The sequence below is a fragment of the Bubalus bubalis genome, chromosome 8 (assembly GCF_019923935.1).
Source record: "Bubalus bubalis isolate 160015118507 breed Murrah chromosome 8, NDDB_SH_1, whole genome shotgun sequence".
NCBI classification, from domain to species: Eukaryota; Metazoa; Chordata; class Mammalia; order Artiodactyla; family Bovidae; genus Bubalus; species Bubalus bubalis.
In genome coordinates, this window is record NC_059164.1 from 103013339 (window position 1) to 103032002 (window position 18664).

General features: G+C 39.5%; 1 protein-coding gene across 1 annotated transcript in view; it reads right to left on the reverse strand.

The window, feature by feature from the left end:
- Window positions 1-18664, reverse strand: part of KDM7A (lysine demethylase 7A) — a gene marked incomplete at its 5' end in the record, with an annotated part of 78249 nt that overhangs the window by 13318 nt on the left and 46267 nt on the right. Inside the window, 10 exon segments of the mRNA XM_025291638.3 lie at window positions 180-304; window positions 1810-2019; window positions 3725-3814; window positions 7090-7181; window positions 8426-8532; window positions 9738-9825; window positions 13993-14155; window positions 15135-15321; window positions 15611-15752; window positions 17598-17758. Coding sequence (XP_025147423.1) covers window positions 180-304; window positions 1810-2019; window positions 3725-3814; window positions 7090-7181; window positions 8426-8532; window positions 9738-9825; window positions 13993-14155; window positions 15135-15321; window positions 15611-15752; window positions 17598-17758 — 1365 coding nt within the window.

An 18664-nucleotide genomic window follows, 5' to 3' on the forward strand; every position in this document is an offset into this window, starting at 1 on the left:
GGGAAAAATAATCAAGTCAGAAAATAGTGCAACTCTCCTTACTTTGCAGAGAAAACTGAGAATTGAGACACTTTCCCCATATTTCAGGCAGGTATGCAATGGTCTGGACCCAGAATAAAATGAACAGAGGGAATCGATGGAAAACTAAACTCTCTGATACTTTGATCTACTTCACGTACTTAATTATCCTTCCATTTGTCAGCAGTAATCGAAGATCATTATCTTTCGCTCTCCATTCAGGTACTGTGGAAGATGGCTGGAGATGTTTGTTGAATTTTCCATTCAGTTTTGAGCTCAAGATGTCCTTAAAGTATAAAAACAGAACTTACTTAACCTCCACCCTCAAATACACCTGCTTGACAAGTAAAGGAGCAGGACAGTATACCACCACCTCCCCCTGCCCCCGTCCCCACGGCCCTGCATCCTGAGAGTGCTGGGCAGCCTCCAAGGCTAGGGCATTTGCAGTGTTGCAGCATGGAAACTAAATGGCTCCTAAAACCAGAATGAATGTGGTTCATCTTTCTGTAGGGCCAGTAACAGTAAAATACGTTCTACAAAGCAGAATATAAAATCTGCCTCACGTGAATTCAGACATGTCACTCTTGTAGAAAGCTGAAAAACTGTAGTAGTACTGCCTTCATGTATTTTGAATTCTCTTTCCCTTGTTTCTCCCTACTGCTGGGTCCTTTCTGGTACCCCCATCTCTGACCTAATCTCTGGTCTTCCCACCAGGTACTCTCAGCAATTTACAGGTCACCACCCTGCTATCACCAGGAACAAAGGCCACCAAGTGACATAAAGGCACAACAGTAGCTGGTTTTTAAAACATAAAGAATATTTCCTTTAATATTTTTCTTTAATAATATATAGAGCTTCTTATAATAACCTGAATCTTCTCCCACATGGCTATGGGTGAATCTTCTCCCAGATGGCTATGGGTTGAAGGAGGTTTAGAACAACAAAAGCTTAAAACAGTATAAATATAATTATATAAAATTTAAAATATTTAAGGAAGCTTTAATTTCTATATAACATCTGTAAATATGTTAATTCAGAGATACTGCTATGTTACTCATTTTAAACTGTCCTCTCCTTAAGATGTACAATCATGGATGACATGGATCTCACCACAGGTCAGTAGCATGTTTTACAAAGGCCCCACACTGAGCTCATCACTCCGTTACGCCAGCATTTCTCAAACTGTAATGAGTTTAATAGTCTCCCAGCCTAACAGTGATGCAAGCTGCTGCCACTGGGCCAGGGAAAGGCCCACAGCACCTGCACTTTCCTCTGCCTTCAATACTCCTCCTCAAGTCTGTGTATCCATCTGACTTCTGCTATGTGTCTGTCAAATGCACCCACCCACCTGAGAGGTTCTCCGACAACTTTAGCAGAAGCAGCCAACCACCAGCCCCTTTATACTGCTCTCTTCCTTTATGACCTTTTTATCTGAAATTATACGACTTTAATACCTGTCTCTGACTTCGATCCTTCTAACTTGAACTAGGATGGAAGCTCCATGAGGGCAGGGGCTTGGGTTTTGCCCACTCTGGTACCTTCCCCAGAGCCTAGAAGAGTACCTGGCACTCAGTAAACACTCGATATACATGTCAGCAAACTGATGGGACGTGTTCGTCCTACTTCTACACAGAAGCATGTCCCCATCACGAGCAGAAGTGCTGCTGACCCCTAGGGTGCTAAGCAAAGATCAGACAACAAGAATGGCCAGCCTGGTCTCTTTCTATCATCCTTCTGAAGGCCTTTCAGAAATGACTGAGTCTCTCATGTGACCACGGAACATAAGCTTGCCTCTTCCCAGGGACACATCTCCAATCTTCTGAGCACCTCCCTCGTGTGGAGCTCCAGGATGTCGAGGTTGGAAGGAGTTCGGACGTTGTGGTCTCGAAGTTTCCGCATCCTTCGTCGGGAATGGTATGGGGAAACTGCTTCACTTGAGGACCGTGAAACTGGACACACAGAAGGGATTCCCTGAGATTTAACTGGTTTGCCGTTTTCCTCCTTTAAGAACAAAATTTGGGGTATTTTATGACAAGGCCACAAACGTAAGTGACTAATCATCTATAAAAATATTTTAGAAAACAAAAAACATTTCTTTTCATCATAAAAACAAAAAACACCAAATTATAAAACTTGAACAGCTCTGCTGAGATCTTTTCCCCTTCTCTCTCCCACATAAAATACTGTGAACACATATCCTTCATTTTCAACATCATTTTAAAGGCTGTGTCATATTCTACTGTAGAGATACAGCGTAATTTATTGACCTAATACTTAGGGATAGATATTGTTTTCATTCTTTTACTATCATTTTGGTTCCAAGAGGCGATAGTGGTAAACAGGTATGGTCATACATCAAGTTTAACTGGAATTGTCTTATTTACTTTTTTAAAGTAATGCTAAAGTCAAGGTATATGCCAGTTAGAAATCATACACTAATTTATACTTCCTATCAGCAGAGCAAAAATATAGACTTTTATCTTTGCCGATGTGATAAACCATCATTTAAAATCATAAATTATGTGGTAATATGTGGTTGAATACTTTTTCACATATTGAGAATATTTTTCATATTATTGAATTGGCCATTTCCATCTCTTCTTTAGTGAAATTCCTGTTTATATTTTCTTTGTACATTTTTCTACAGCCATTTTGCTGCCTTCTGTACTCTCTACCCTCCAATTAAAAAAAAAAAAACACTTTGGTAACTATTTTTGTCCAATTATTCTTCCAAGAATTATTTTACCATTTACAATTTGTAATACTAATTTGGAATTGACATATTTTAGAAATGACACTCCCATTTATTAAACTAGAGTTTTATTTCTCTTAGTAAAGATTTATAGTTTTTTCATATAGACCTATACTTTCTTATTGAGTGTATTCCTAGTTTTCATTATTGCTGTTATATATATTTATACATTTATATATATTAAGATTAAATACATGACTTTTGACTTTAAAAATTCATTTATATGCAGCTCTTCAAAAACATAAAATAATTTCCTACTATATCTGAACATGTTGAGAATTATATGAAATACTCTACCCAAGGATATTAAACCCAACATTTTAATACCTTTTTTGTTTCCCAAATACAGCCCTGATCTGAGCCATTAAATTATCAGCATCCATTCCTCCACTTTAACTTCCTTTCAGTTCAAGCTAGACACTAACAGAACCACCTTCCTGAAGAATTACTTTAATTAAAATCCCCTATCTTTAACACCTAGAATATCTTCTAATAAAATACCTAATCTCAGACTTCATGGGCTTTTATTAAAGGGCATATACCTAACCCAGTTGTCATAATATTTTCAGTTGAGTGGGTCTCCTTGCCCCAACCCTCTTTCCAATCCAACTTAACCGCTTCTTACTCATCTTATACATCTTAACATGTATTCATCTTTGCATTGCAGAAATGAATGACATCTGAAAGTTTTGTTTATTCTGTATTTTTTCATTTTTGGAGTAACCTGTAGAACCTGAAGTAACCTGGTAACTACATCCTTATTACTTCATTATGATACAATATTCCAGATTTCTCTGTAGGGCTTTGAAACCCTGAGACTCCTTTCAAGATACAGCTCATTCTAGTTCTTCTAAGAATGTCGAGGCTTTCCAATATTTGTAGTGTGGTGGTAGATCCAACTGCTTCTCAAAGTAGATAGGAACCAGGCATTTAGATGATAGTTTCTACTCTTACCTCTATTGCTCGAATTACTTTAGAAAGTTCTTTAATAAGATGTCCAGGTCTAACATTGTCTGGAATTTCAAAGGCATGTTCAGATACAAGCTGTATTTGGATTAACAAAGATAAGACAACCAAAGTTATTTACATTTTAAGATGTAAAAACTAATCAATTTTTAGGTTCTCTAGATTTTATAGACAAAGTCAAATACCAACAAGCCAGGTCTCAGAACTCACAGAGCTGGTTTCGTATCTTCTAAGGAGATCCTTATTAACTTATGAAATCCTTTTACTTTGAGTTAAACATGGACTTCTCTTACTGTGAATTCTGCTCAATATGGACTCTATACCTCAAAGCCTACTGTAATTCTAAATACTACTATAATTAGTAAAGAAACTAATTAAGCCTTAAATTTAGTTCATAATACAAAAGGATTTGTAAGGGGAAACACAGGCACTAAAATAATCCTAGCTTCTCATGCTACGTCTAATTCATAAAGTCTTTTATTTTTTTGCTTTTCAAAAGTAAAATAGGAAAAAGATTCCATCAATAGGAAAGAGGAATTGGCGAGTTACTATATCTACTGAAATGCAAACTGCTATCATTGTTTATTATGTCTAATTCCAAACATTAATCTGTTTATCTAAGAACAGGCTTCCCAGGTGGCTCAGTGGTAAAGAATGCACCTGCAACGCAGGAGATGTGGGTTCAATCCTTGGGTCGGGAAGATGCCCTGGAGAAGGCAATGGCAACCCACTCCAGTGTTCTTGCCCGGGAAATCCCATGGACAGAGGAGCCTGGTGGGCTACAGTCCACGAGGTTGCACTGAACAAACTTAGCGACTAAACAACTACAAATCTAAGAACATTTGACCTTTTAGATGCCCTTAACATACTAATTGCTACTCCTGCTTTATATCCTTTCCCTGGTTTTAGCATAATTTGTTAAAACAAACCAATAGTAACAGTAACACTAAGTGCAAACTATGTGCCAGGCTGAGCAACAACAAATTAAACAACAACAACAACAAAGTAACTGAGCGACTGAACAACAGCAAATGTGCCAGGCAAGATACAGTTGAGTACTTTACAAATGTTAACTCATCAATCATTTCAACAACACTCAACAGAGATTCTACTAGCACTCTGATTGTCCAGTCGAGGGAACAGACGCACAGGTTGGCGCTTTATTAGCAGCACGGCTAAGACTTGAATCCAAGCCTCTGACTCTGGAGTCCACACCCTGAACCACTAGGCTAATAAGCTGCCTCTCAAAGTGTACTTTAGATGTAATGAATTAACAGTATCTATGATTGACAAATTTTGTTGTTGTTCAGTTGCTCAGTCGTGTCCGACTCTTTTCAACCCCATGGACTGCAGCATGCCAGGCTCCTCTGTCCTCACTGTGTATCAAGATCACCCACGAGTTTAGAGGTTGACAGCCTACTACAGATCTATTATACCAAAATCTCTAGGGGAAAAAAGTTATTTCTAAAAATCTCTGAAGGCAATTTTGATAAACACACAAGCTTGAGAACAACTCATCTAAAGCTTTCAGAAGGAAAGCAATTACACAGTTTTTTCAAGATACTCTTTGTTTTTATCCTGTTATATACGATATACTTTTGTAATCCGTTTTTGCCTTTACTTGTCAATTAGATGATGATGTCTTTGACGCTGATTTTATTTTCCTATATGCTTCCACAGTGCCCCTGCTCTAATGGGTATACAACAATGATTTAAAAAAAAAAAATGAAAGGAAGCATAAAATTATTGGGAGGGTAATCTATTATCCTCAGAGGGTAAAGAATCTTCAGGCAGCAGGAGACCAGGTTCAATCCCTGGATGGGGAAGATCCCCCAGAGAAGGGAATGGCAACCTTCTCCAGTATGGTGCCTGGACAATCCCATGGACAGAGGAGCCTGGCAGGCTACAGTCTATGGAGTTTCAGAGTTGGACTCGACTGACAGACCAACACTTTCCCAGTATCTTTGAGGTGGCTCAGTGGTAAAGAATCCGCCAGTCAATGCAGGTGCTGCAGGTTTAATCCCTGGGTCGGGAAGATTCCCTGGAGTAGGAAATGGCAACCCAGTCCAGTATTCCTGCCTGGAATATTCCATGGACAGAGGAGCCTGGCGGGCTACAATCCATGGGGCCACAAACAGTCAGGCACAATTGAGCAACTGAGCACAAGCACACAGAAAGTATCTTTTAAGGGCAGGATTTTTATTTCAAGTGGACAGTTGAGAAATTAGTATGGAAATGTATTTTCATCAGATAAAATATTTATCACTTATTAAAGTATTGTGTGTAAAGTTCCAGGAAGGAAATAAAGATGAGAAAGTCCCTGTTTTTTAAGAGCTCATAAATGTAGACAATAGGAAATGGACACATTACTTTATGGACATTACTTTTAAGTCTACTGGCACAAGAGATGCTATGGACATATAAGGAAAGGACCTATGAATTCCAAATGGAAAAATCTGAGATGACCTCTTAGAGGTGGTAGGATTCGAATGCAAACTAGACCACAGTTCAGGGAAAATGGAAAGCTCCTGCTTGAACCCGGACCTCTCTTTTCCTTTGTTCTTACGTAAGACCAGCAGAGGGATAACAGCATAGGCTTTGCAAACACAGAGACCGAGCTTCATCTTAGCTCCACCAAGTTGTCTTGGGCAAGCGCTTACACTCTGAACCTCAACTTCTCCATATTTAAAATGGGGACAACAACAGCACCACAAACTCATTTAGTTGCTCTGAAGAGTAAATGAGTTAGTAAATGCATTTATGGATATAAAGACTAAACACAGTGGTTAGCACACTATGTGAGCACAAAGTTATATATTATTATTCTACACTACATGTTAATTTCTTAGTCAATATCCCAGATAGTCTCAAATTTACTTTCTTTTCAAGATTAAAGAAATACCTAGGTACTTCATTCTCAAAAATATAAACAAAAACCAGCACATCTGTATATACTAATAAAACACAGGTTGTACTTCTCAGTTAAAGCATGATTCCTATTCCTTCTACCACTCCCACTCATTGACAAAACAGCATAAGGTCTCTGTTTTCCTGACCTTGCCATATAAAAATTAACAGTTTCCCTGATGGCTCAGATGATAAAGAATTTGCCTGCAGCACAGGAGACCCAGGTTCAATCCCTGCGTTGAGAAGATCCCCTGGAGAAGGGAATGGCTACCCACTCCGGTATTCTTGCCTGGAGGATTCCATGGATAGAGAAGCCTGGAAGGGCTACAGTCCATGGGGTTGCAAAGAGTCATGGACACGACTGAGAGACTAACAATTTCACACTTTTCACTTTCCTGACCTTGCCATATAAAAATTAAGTTATTTCACCAAAGACAACTACTTACTTCTTTTTTCATCCATAATTTTAAAGCAGTATGCAGCGCTTTCACTCCCTGGACTAGGTAAGTCTGAGGCTGGAAACCATCTTCTCTCAGTTCTGTGGGAATGAAGTTAAGGGGGAAAGGAGTTAGGCTCTGTGGCAAAGTGATTAACTTCAGGTTTTGAGTAACCATCAAATGTCAAACAAGTTAATAGAGAGGAAAAAAGTGAAATAAGAAACAATCAATTGACAAGATGAGAAAGAAAAAGAGACAGAACTACACTAAACACTACTACCTCCATCTTACACAGCAGCACCACTCTCAAGACACCCACCTCCACACAGCACTACAGGTGTGAGATGGGGTTCCTACTGCTGCTCCTTCCAAAGAAAGTGAGCCCCCCCTCACCCCTTTTAAGGAAAGAAACCATGCATGAGTTCTATCATTTAATTCTGTGCATGCTATCCTGGGAAAAGAGTCACTGATTTGCTTCTTTTCATTGTACCTTTTCTTCTTGTGCAACTTCTAAATAAGAAAACCCCAAATGTTTAGAATAGACTTTGCTGTTTAATCTGTTTATACCTCTTCTTCTGGAAGTTAATTATAATAGTACCACTATTTGCAAACTGACTAGAAATGTAAGACAACACAGAAACTAGATCAACTGTATTCTCACGGGCACAAGTGTAAAGCAAAACTAGATAAAAGTTAGAAGTGACACTGAGTCTCCAACTCGACTGCTCAAAAATCATTAAACCAATACTAAAACACTAAAATCTGAATAGCCACATAAAAACGTAGCTTTCATGTTTAAAGGGATATTTCCCCACCCACCCACCACCCAAAACCCTTTTTCTTCAGCCACAGATCACAGCCTGACACTAGCTGGTTTGCGCTAACAGGTGCCTTATGCTGGCCACATAATGGTCACAACAGTAACAGCACAGGCACCACCTGACTCTCTCAGGACAAGAGAAGTGTTCCCTCGAATTTTTTTAAAGCAAATGCTTGGGGACAAACATTAAGTAACAACAGTCCTTGGCTTCAACTGCGTTTTTTGCTAGGCAGGCACTTTTCCATGCCTGATAATCTGTGCAGGTGACTAGAGTCCCAGGAGAAAGGAACACTTTTCAGTATTACCTGTGTGGTTCCAATGCAGCAGTTCATGTGTTTTTATGACTATGGACTAGAGATCTCCTTATTTGTTAAAAAGATTCTGAACAGGGGGAAATCATGCATTTAAAAAACAACATAGGGACTATAGCCATTATATTTTTAAAAGGACCTCTCTATCAGTGACTTTAAGTGAATTTACAAATATCAGGCATCACATGAAACAACACAATGTTCCGATTATTACCTTTTAGGGTTTCCAGCAAGTTTTTGGCTACAAACCAACATATGGCTTCAAAGAAAGGGAATTTGAAAAGATCTGGTGTTTTAAGTCTTTTTTCCATCTCGTAACACCTAAATAAATAAAAGTTGAAGAAATTCAACGTTAGCATTTCCAAAGTTAAATGGAGGCAACCAACTTAACTGAAATAAGGCAGCCCATGACACAGAAGACCAAGGGGGTCCTACACATTGCTCAACACCACACACGTGGGTAGGACTGAGTCGTGATCTGACTCAGGCCTGCCCTTATCAGATCCGACAATATCCTGAAGAATTTACACGGGGCTTCAAAAAGATCACCCCTAGGGATCTGTAGCCTAGTTTTAACAGAAGGAATTTTACAAGGGTTCCACTGTAATAAATACAACGTGTTTAGAAACCAGCTCCCTGTGTTAGACAGCACTCCGACATCCACTCGCGGAGTTTTCTTTAGGTCCTTCTAAGCATTCCAGCTCAGGACCAAACTTGGGAGGGGTCAAGGTGAGAAGGCAGAAACCATACGGTGAGTTTTCTGCAAGAGTCCTTGCAGCAGTCCATACAGCCAGGAGCCGTCTTTCCCCAGGGACAGCTCAGGTATAAACAAGATTCATTTGGCAAGTGTGGGACTTCGGCTTAAAGCTTCGTGCCCCGTCTCTTGTAATAACTGCACTGATGCATGGCTTCCAGGGTTCTCCATGGGCATGCCAAGTTACAAGTCAGGAAAGTCAAAAGACATGGCTCCCTACCAGGGATTTCCAGTTCTCCCAGTCCTTGTGCAGTTTATCAATGAGGAATCATTTTACCATAAGCGATGCTGCCTAATAACATTCTTCTCTTATTAGGCTACCAGGGGAAGTTTTTGCCCAAAAGTCAGATTGTCATGCAGAAGGGGAAATAGTTGGTAATCCTTTACCACAGCAAAATTAAAACAGGTGTTTCCTATCTTCGAATTGTTCTGTCCCAGCCCCATATGTTACACCTGAGTCTGACCTGATTTAGTTCAATTCTCTCACTGTAAAAAGAGCCAAAGGAGAGCCTATCCATCTCTATAAAATTCTGAAATGTGGGAAGATATTTAGTCTCAACTTGAATAAGTGATTCTTTTTGTTTTAGATTCATCAAGGTGTCCTCCTGTCAAAATTTTAAGACAATGTTTTTTTTTTAAAGTTTCTAATAATTTCTCAGGGCCTATCTTCATGAGATCACAATCAAATATGTTGCTGAAATTATTTATTTTTAACTTTTAAGTCCTATTCAAGAAAGGACAAAAAGATCCTTCAAGTGCTGATAACACAAACCTGAGCTGCATGCCAATGTTAAGGTTGTGCAGAAAGTTCCCCCCAAAAGCCATACAGTCCTGAGAAGTGAGCACAGCATGAATCCACCCTGAAATGGTTAAAAGGACATGTCAGTGACTTTTCAATGTTTAAACAACACAAATGTGATATCTACCTGTTTTAAGAAACACACAAAAAATCAGTTTACCTCATACTTCAGTGCCAGAGAAGCTAATGTCTATTATGCTCTAAAGATGCAATGATTCAAGTATTTATTAAATGCCTATTCTATGCCGGCCTCTGTGCTGTGTTTCAGATTAATGCATTGACCCAACTACACAAAATTATGGTGCAGGACAGAAGGAGGTTTTGGTAGTTGTTACTGTTTTCATTTTTTAGTTTAAAAACACATCTAACTTTATGTTAAAGATTTTACTCTGAGACAAGTCAAATCTGGTTAGAGTGAGGCAAGCACGTTTTCATTAAATGAATAATTGGAACTGGCTGAGCCCCTGGCCTTCTTAGTGTCATCCTGAAATGAGTGCCGGTAGGAACCAAGCAGTGGAGAAGGCAATGGCACCCTACTCCAGTACTCTTGCCTGGAAAATCCCATGGACGGAGGAGCCTGATAGGCTGCAGTCCATGGGGTCGCTAAGAGTCGGACACGACTGAGCAACTTCACTTTGACTTTTCACTTTCATGCATTGGAGAAGGAAATGGCAACCCACTCCAGTATTCTTGCCTAGAGAATCCCAGGGATGGGGGAGCCTGGTGTGCTGCCGTCTATGAGGTCACACAGAGTCGGACACGACTGAAGCGACTTAGCAGCAGCAGCAGGGACCAAGCAGAGGAGGATCAATGGGACTCCAGCCAGGACCTGCCTCTAAGAAAGAAAAGGTAGATCCCCCGTATTTTATCAGGCAGGTTATGGCCCCACAAATATAAATGTTGGCAATCAGAATGTTATCTTCCCATAAGCCAATGTGTTTCCAAAGTGAGGCTCACTTCTAAGAGATGATGTCTAACTTTTGAAAGAAAGGTCTTGTAGACCAAACATAAAGACGTTATACAAATGTAAATAAATATATTCACATACATTTGCATGGAAAAATTGACTGTTAAAATAGACGGATTCCATTTTCTTTATACTTTTCATAATTTGATTCGTCATTGTTCTGTGATACAGTATCTAAAAAAGGCCAAGAAGACTGGATTTCAAGTGGTGGCCATTTGTGTGCTCAAAGGCACAAAGTCTTGAGCTTGACCCTGAAATCACAAATTTGAAGTCTGTGTTGGCTTCAAATCGTGTACATCAGTGGCTCTCAGTGGAGGAAGCGCTGCCAGTAGAGCGTGGTTTGGAGACTTCGGGGCGAGCGGGTGGGGCTGACAAGGATCAGGAAGGACCACTGTCATCCTGTGAGCGGGAGCCAGGGCCCAACAGGCAGGACAGAAACTGTCCTGCACTAGCCAAGACTTTCAAATACCTGCTGGGCATTCAGACCGGTACAGAATCCGTCACTGACTGAGCCCAGAAACGACAGCTCCATTAATATGAAACAGCGTCTTTTGCAAGGTTTTGGCATGATTTTCTAGGAACACAACTAGGTAGCCTGTACACTGAAGAAAATTTATCAGCTGCCAAATACTTTAGGGGGGAAAAAAACCACACTCTCTATAGCAGTGGTTCTTCAAATGTGGTCCCCAGACCAGCAGCATCAGCCTCAGCTGTGAACTTATTAGAAATGCAAATTTTCAGGCCCACCCCAGAGCTGCTGAATCAGAACCACGGGGTTAAGGCCCAGTGCTCTCTGTTTTGGGCTTCCCAGGTGGCACTAGTGGTAAAGAACCCACCTCCCAATGCAGGAGATGCAAGAGATGCGGATTTGATCCCAGGGTGGGGAAGATCCCCTGGAGGAGGGCCTGGTAACCCACTCCAGTATTCTTGCCTGGAGAATCCCATGGTCAAAGGAGCCCAGTGGGCTACGGTCCACACGGTCACAAACAGCTGGACAGGACTGAGCACGCATACACGCTCTGTGTTTTAATAAGCCCTCCAGGTGACTCTGAGGATCCGTGGAGTTTGAGAACCGTTAATCCACACCAATGCTATAGACTCTGAGCTACCTGTCACACACCTATACTGCTTAGCTGGCCTGTGCATCACCCTGCTTCCAATGTGCTGTGCCTGAGCAGGGACATTGCAAAATAGTATTTTACTATAAATTACTTCTGATTTCTTTATAATCTAATTAGGTTATTACATCAATTGGGGGGAGGGAATTATTGGTGTTGGAGGTTATACTGATGATAAATTTGAATTTAAGATTTTAAAACAGATATAACAAATATTTACTATAAAAGGGAGCTTTGGGGGTCCTTAAGGGAGGGGCTTGGCCCATTCACAGTGAAAATATTGATAGGTATCTAGATTTTATAAATTCTGGTAGTTCTAGGCATTTACTCATTCATTTATTCAACACATACTTATTATATACTCCAGAGCCAAAGTAAGAAAGCAGGGCCTGTAACAGATCCTTGCAAACTCTGCAGCCATTAAGGTCACCCAAATCGGAAGAACACAACTCTCAGAGCCTGCAGAACCCATGCCCTGCCTCAGCCACCTCTCAAAATGATACACCTGATGCCTATACTTGAGGCTATAACTAAGGCTGAGACTCAATCCCTTCCTAGGCTCCCTCAGAACGTATTCAATTGCCTCCTAATTATCCCAGGACAGCAGCCCAGATTCTTACAGCAGACTTGGCCTTCAACATCAGCGTAGAGCTGACCAGTTAAAAACTGAAGGGAATTTCATCAAAATTTTAAAATTTTGTGCAAAGGAAATTATCAAGAAAGTGAAAAGGCAACCCACAGAATGAGAGAAAACATTGCAAGTCATATATCTGAAAAGGGTCTATTCAGAATATATAAAGAATTCTTACAACTCAACAATAAAAAGACAGCCCAACTTAAAAATGGGCAAAGGCTTTAACAGACATTTCTCCAAAGAAGACATACAAATAGCCAGTATGAAAAATGCTTAGCACTGTTACTCATTAAGGAAACACAAATTAAAACCACAATGAGATACTAGTACTTCACACCTACTAGAATGTCAAAAATAAAGATAAGCACAGTGGTGGTAAAGATGTGGAGAAATTGAAGTAACTGTACATTGTTGGCAGGAACGTAAAATGGGACAGCCATTAGGAGAACAGTTTGGCTGTTCCTCAAAAAGTTAAACATCATTAAACCATATGACCCAGCAATTCCACTACTAGGTATAAACCCAAGGGAAATGAAAACAAACCTCCACACAAAAACTATCACACAAATGTTCAGAGCAGCACTATGCCTAACAGCCAAAAAGTGGAACCAACCCAAATGTCCATCAACTGATGAGGGGATAAACGAAATGTGAAACATCCATGCAGTGGAATATTATTTGGCCACAAAAAGCAATGAAACACTGATAAGAGATACAACATGGATAAGTCTAGTAAACATGATGCTAACTAAAAGAAGCTGGATACAAAAGGTCACCTATTACATATGAAAGGTCCAAAACAGACAAATCCAGAGACAAAAGAAAATTAGAGGTTACTAGGGGCTGAGGAGAGGAAATGGGGAGTGGCTGTTAACTGGCACAGGGTTTCTTTTTGAGGTGATGAAATGTTCTGGAATTAGATAGGGAGAAGGTTGCACAGTTCTGTTAATGTACTAAAAACCACTGAATTGTACACTGTTAAAGGAGAGAAGGCAATGGCACCCCACTCCAGTACTCTTGCCTGGAAAATCCCATGGACGGAGGAGCCTGGTAGGCTGCAGTCCATGGGGTCGCTAAGAGTCAGCCACGACTGAGCGACTTCCCTTTCACTTTTCACTTTCATGCATTGGAGGAGGAAATGGCAACCCACTCCAGTGTTCTTGCCTAGAGAATCCCAAGGACGGCAGGGCCTGGTGGGCTGCCGTCTATGGGGTCGCACAGAGTCGGACACGACTGAAGCGACTTAGCAGCAGCAAAGGGTGTGTATTAAGGTATGTAAATTTTTCAAAATAAAAATGAAGGCAAATGACATAAAACACAATGCCAAAACAAGTCGAACCACAAGAGAAACCCTCTAAGGGACAAAGATGTGAAAAGTTCAACATAAGAATCATCTCTCAGGCTATGCAAAGCTACTTTCCAAACATGTTAAACTCAGAGGTTCCAATCAAAAGCTGACTCTGTGATGAGCAATCGCTATGGGGAGCGGGGATGGGATTAAAACCTTACCTGTAGGAACAAATAAGGTATGTCCCTGCTTTACCACACATTTGTAGCATTTATCCACCTTATCTCCAAAGAACACTTCACTCTGGGTCACAGATGAACTCCAAGATTCATAGAGGGCCAAATTGTCATCTGTTGGCTTTATCAAATAAAAAACCTTCTCGCCCTAGGAGGAAGTAATCACACTATTTTTGAAAAAGGAAATGCCATTCTCAGGGTGGCCTATATTGATGCAATTTCCCAATACAATGTTCTAAATTAAATTAGATAATTATCAGATTTCTTAGGCTCAGAAAGACATATTTCACATGCCTGATCAATAGCTACTGCCTTGAATAAGCACCTCCACAGGTACTAATGCTCCCCCTCCCAATACGACAAAGGGTCAGTACAGTCGTGATGGAGAAACAGTTACAGGAGAGGAGGGTAAAGAATCACCAGCATCCTACTGATCTCATGTTCAAGGTGTAGAAGTAAATACATGTTAACGGGCCCCAGGTTACAGAGAGTCATCTCTGCAGACTCTGCCCTTTCTCCTAAGACCTATAACACTACAGCTGTTTTTAAAGACTTATGAACAGACTTTCTTTAGTGAACTGACCCTCTGCTTTCTCGTGAAGCAAAGGAAGAGGAGCTCGAGGCACAGCATCAAACAGAGTCCAGAGCGTTGCTGATGCACAGGCACGTGGTTTAGACGAAGATCTGGTTCTAGAGCAACAGTGTCCAAAAGAACTTTTTGTGATGATGGAAATGTTTCCTATCTGTGCTACCCGATACAGTAGATGTAAAGCCCTAAGTGGCTACTGAGCACTTGAAATGTGGTTAGTACAAATGATGAACTGAATTTTACATTATGTTTCATTATTTAAATTTAGCCCCATGTGCTAAATGGCTATTGTATGGAATAGCACAGTTCTAGATAAAAAAAGGTGAATATATGCTCTCAAGGAGAATTCATAATTTTATGGGCATTCCTGACTTATTCAACTAGCTGTCTTTAGCCTGACCTTAAGATCAGAAGCAATTATTACTATAATTTTGCTCCTTCTCAGGTATCTGACTCACGGATTGACTGGTAGTTGACTAGAGGGAAGAAGCCTACATGTTTTTGCGGTTCAGTGAACAAAGAAATACGCCAAGCTTACCCAGAGGACATGGTACCAAACTGAAGTCCCACCAAAATCAATGTGGAAATCTGTGTAGCTGTCTTGGACTCCCATTAAGCAGTATTTCTGAACAAATGGCTTGGGAAAGACTGAATCATCTGGCCAATAATTTTCCACCCAGGAAAGTTTTCTGGCTATATCAGGAACCTCCACCAATTCAGACATCCTTTAAAGAAAAAAACAGACACACACAAACACACACACCCACATCATGCAAATTAAAACTTCTTAAAACTGCATCTCCCATCTCAACCCCAACCAAGAAATTAACTGGAACTCAAGGCTAACAAGAATACTTCAAGTTTGAGCATACCAAAGCAAAATGCGCAACAACATAGCTGTGCCTCTGGGCCACTTTAGAGTCACAATTATGTTTCTTACTAAAATAAATTCATCATTTAACTACATTTAGCTAACACTCACAAGGTTAAATAAAAACACCCAGAACTACTCACTTTGTATCTGAAAATTCAAGGCTGATCACGTTTAACACTTTTGGTCTGCTGGGACTCGTGAAGTATCTCACGTAATTGTGAAGTGTCATTTTGCTGTCCGCCTGCCTCGCCACATCAATGACATCTATCACTTTGTCACCACCTGCAGAGAAAAATTATAGCCTCATTATTGTGCTTAAGAGTTTCATCAACAGATGGCCCTAAACAAAAATATTTTAAAGACCATATTCTGCACATGATAATTCAGCCATCTGTAAGAACTATATAGCCTAGACAAAGACTCTTCCTATATCCTTACTTTTTTCCTATATCCTTACTTCTTAAGTCCAACTGGAACTTCTGAACAAAGGAACAATTTTTGAAAGAATAAAGCAATTAAGACAGAGCTGCATAATTAACACTGAGTGTAAAAATTTATGTGTTTACAAAGCTTTCCATACAACAATGATTTCTTGTGCAGCTTATGACAAAAACGCATATTACACTGGTAGGTAAAAACTGTGCCACATGTTCTGGCTGTTAATTCCTGGTAATCAAAATTATAATTAATAATTCCACACAAAATGTGGACACGACTTTTCTCTTTTACTCCTTTAACACTTAAGATTCTGAGTCCATCATTTTAAGAAACCAATCAGTCATTGAGGAATTAGTCATTGAGGAATCAGGACAAACAATTTCTGCTTGCCTGGTAGTATCTTCTCTCCTAATATTCTGCTTCAAGAAAAAAATGAAGCAAAAATCAGTGCATATTATTGTTTGTGAAATGAGTTTTGAATTGGGATTAATTTACAATTTTCCTATAAAACCATGAGATACTGCATGCACAACACTGAATCACCCTAAAAACCAGTTAGTTTTACAATGTCTTACAGGATAAGGTGAAATTCAAAATACGGCAATACTTAATCTGAAACAGGAAACAAATAAGTGCCAGTTTCTTACCTGAATGTAACTTTAAACAAGCTAAGAAGGTCAAATAGACTATATTTAGGAGGCAAAACAATTATGTTAACTGAAGCATTTTGCAGTATTAAAAAAGTAGCTATCAAGTAGTGTGAACATTTTACCTACACTTTTATTACACTAGCCATTTATTTTACAATGTTATCTATACAAACAGGTTTACGTGAAACCTCAGCCTCATTTTCTAATTAATCAAATAGTTTAAAACTAAGCTGAATGTGAAGTGAGGCAATTTAACTGGATTTCCTCAGTGAAACAACTGGCAATGTCAACCAATGGATCGATAAAGGGACAAATTCTCAGATTATTTCAGGCTCAGAAGATAACATAAAGAATAGACAGTTTGAGTCAAGATAGACTTGAGATCTAACCCTCAAATAATCTTTATCTGCTTTGCTGACAAGGAAGGAGATCTACATAAGAGTCAGCTTTCTCTCTCAGTACCCTTATGAGAATGAAAGAAGTGCCTCAAAATGTCAACAATAATGCAACAGTTGAAGGGTCTTCTGCCTTGTTTCTTATACCTTTCTGGGACTCAATATAGAACATTAAGTCCAGACATCATTAAATGGCAGTATCATCAAGTCATTAAAGTAAAACTAGGTTTGAAAATAAGCTTCTCTTTTCTAGGCAGCAGGAGGTTACTAAAGCAGGATCCAGAAATCTTGCACCTGAATGCTGCTACCAAGGTCTAGAACTCACCCAGTTCCCCAAAGACTTCTTTTTCATATCTGTAGCTACCCCTCTGTAATAATTTTTCCTAGAAAGTATCAGGAAATTTGATGGCAAAATACAAATAAAGCAACAGGATGAGGCTGTACAGAATGCTTCCTTCTGTCTTTCTGAAAGTAGGTCTACTGAGAAAAAAGTTTTCAACATATATGACATGGCATTTCACTTTTCCTGAACCAGAAACTGAACTAAACTAACATCTCTTCATTCAATTTTTAGTATTTTAGGATAATATCAACTTTATTTTTTACCGTGTTTTCCCAAGCAATTAAAGGAATCAAGTTCGTACCTACATAACGTTCCACATCCATAACAGAAAAAGTTGGTGGAGGGAGCCTGAGTCCTAGATCATCTAATTTGGGGACCATTATAGGGACTTCAAATCCGTGTTTCTCCAGGTATCTTTGTGTCAGCTGGCTGCCATGCATCTTTACAATGATTTCATCGGCACTAAAGAAAACATAAGAGTAAAATGTCATCTTTGCTGTTAAGTTCAGCTAAAAAAAAATCTGGTAATGGATTAATTCATATGCTCTATTATTACCTGTATCAGTGGTTCTCAACCTATCTCATACCTAATTTTCCTTTTTATAACTAATGTTTTATAAAGCTCCTTTTAGTATCCTACAGATAATTGGGAAAATATATGTAAATTATATAAAATGCCTTAACTATAACAAGAGAAAAAACAAATTATAGCAAAATACAGATTTCAATATGTAAATATTCAGGTAAACAACACTAGAAAAGATAACAGAATAACAGTCCAGTTCAGTCACTCAGTCATGTCCTACTCTTTGCTACCCCATGGACTGCAGCATGCCAGGCTTCCCTAACAGAATAACGGGATGCCTACAATTAGTCGTAATGAATGGTTGGATTTAAAAGCAGTAACAAGATTAGAAGTAACTCAACACATGCTGCATAGAAAACCAGAAGAGCAAAAGCGAGGGGGTACAATACAATAAGAGCTGGTTAGGATAAGTAAAAACAGATCATATTTTATCTGGCTATAAAATTCTACACAAATATTTATTAGACATCAAAAAGTCTCCTGGGACACAGAACAATTCATGTTTTCCTGCAGACTGGAGGATGACTAGCATCCATAGTCCCTACTCATTAAGACAACGTCCAAATGCCCCAGTTGAGAATTGCTGATTTAAAAGATCATTATCCTCAGTATTTAATAAGTTTTAATACATTAGTCACCTTAAGCCACTAAAAACAGGTCGCTGAACTTCTGGCTGCATTCTTTAATGACTGACCTGTTCCAGCATTACACTCAAGTGTGGTCTGTCTGTCCCTTCTCACTGTCCCCTCAGTTCAGTTCAGTTCAGTCACTCAGTTGTGTCC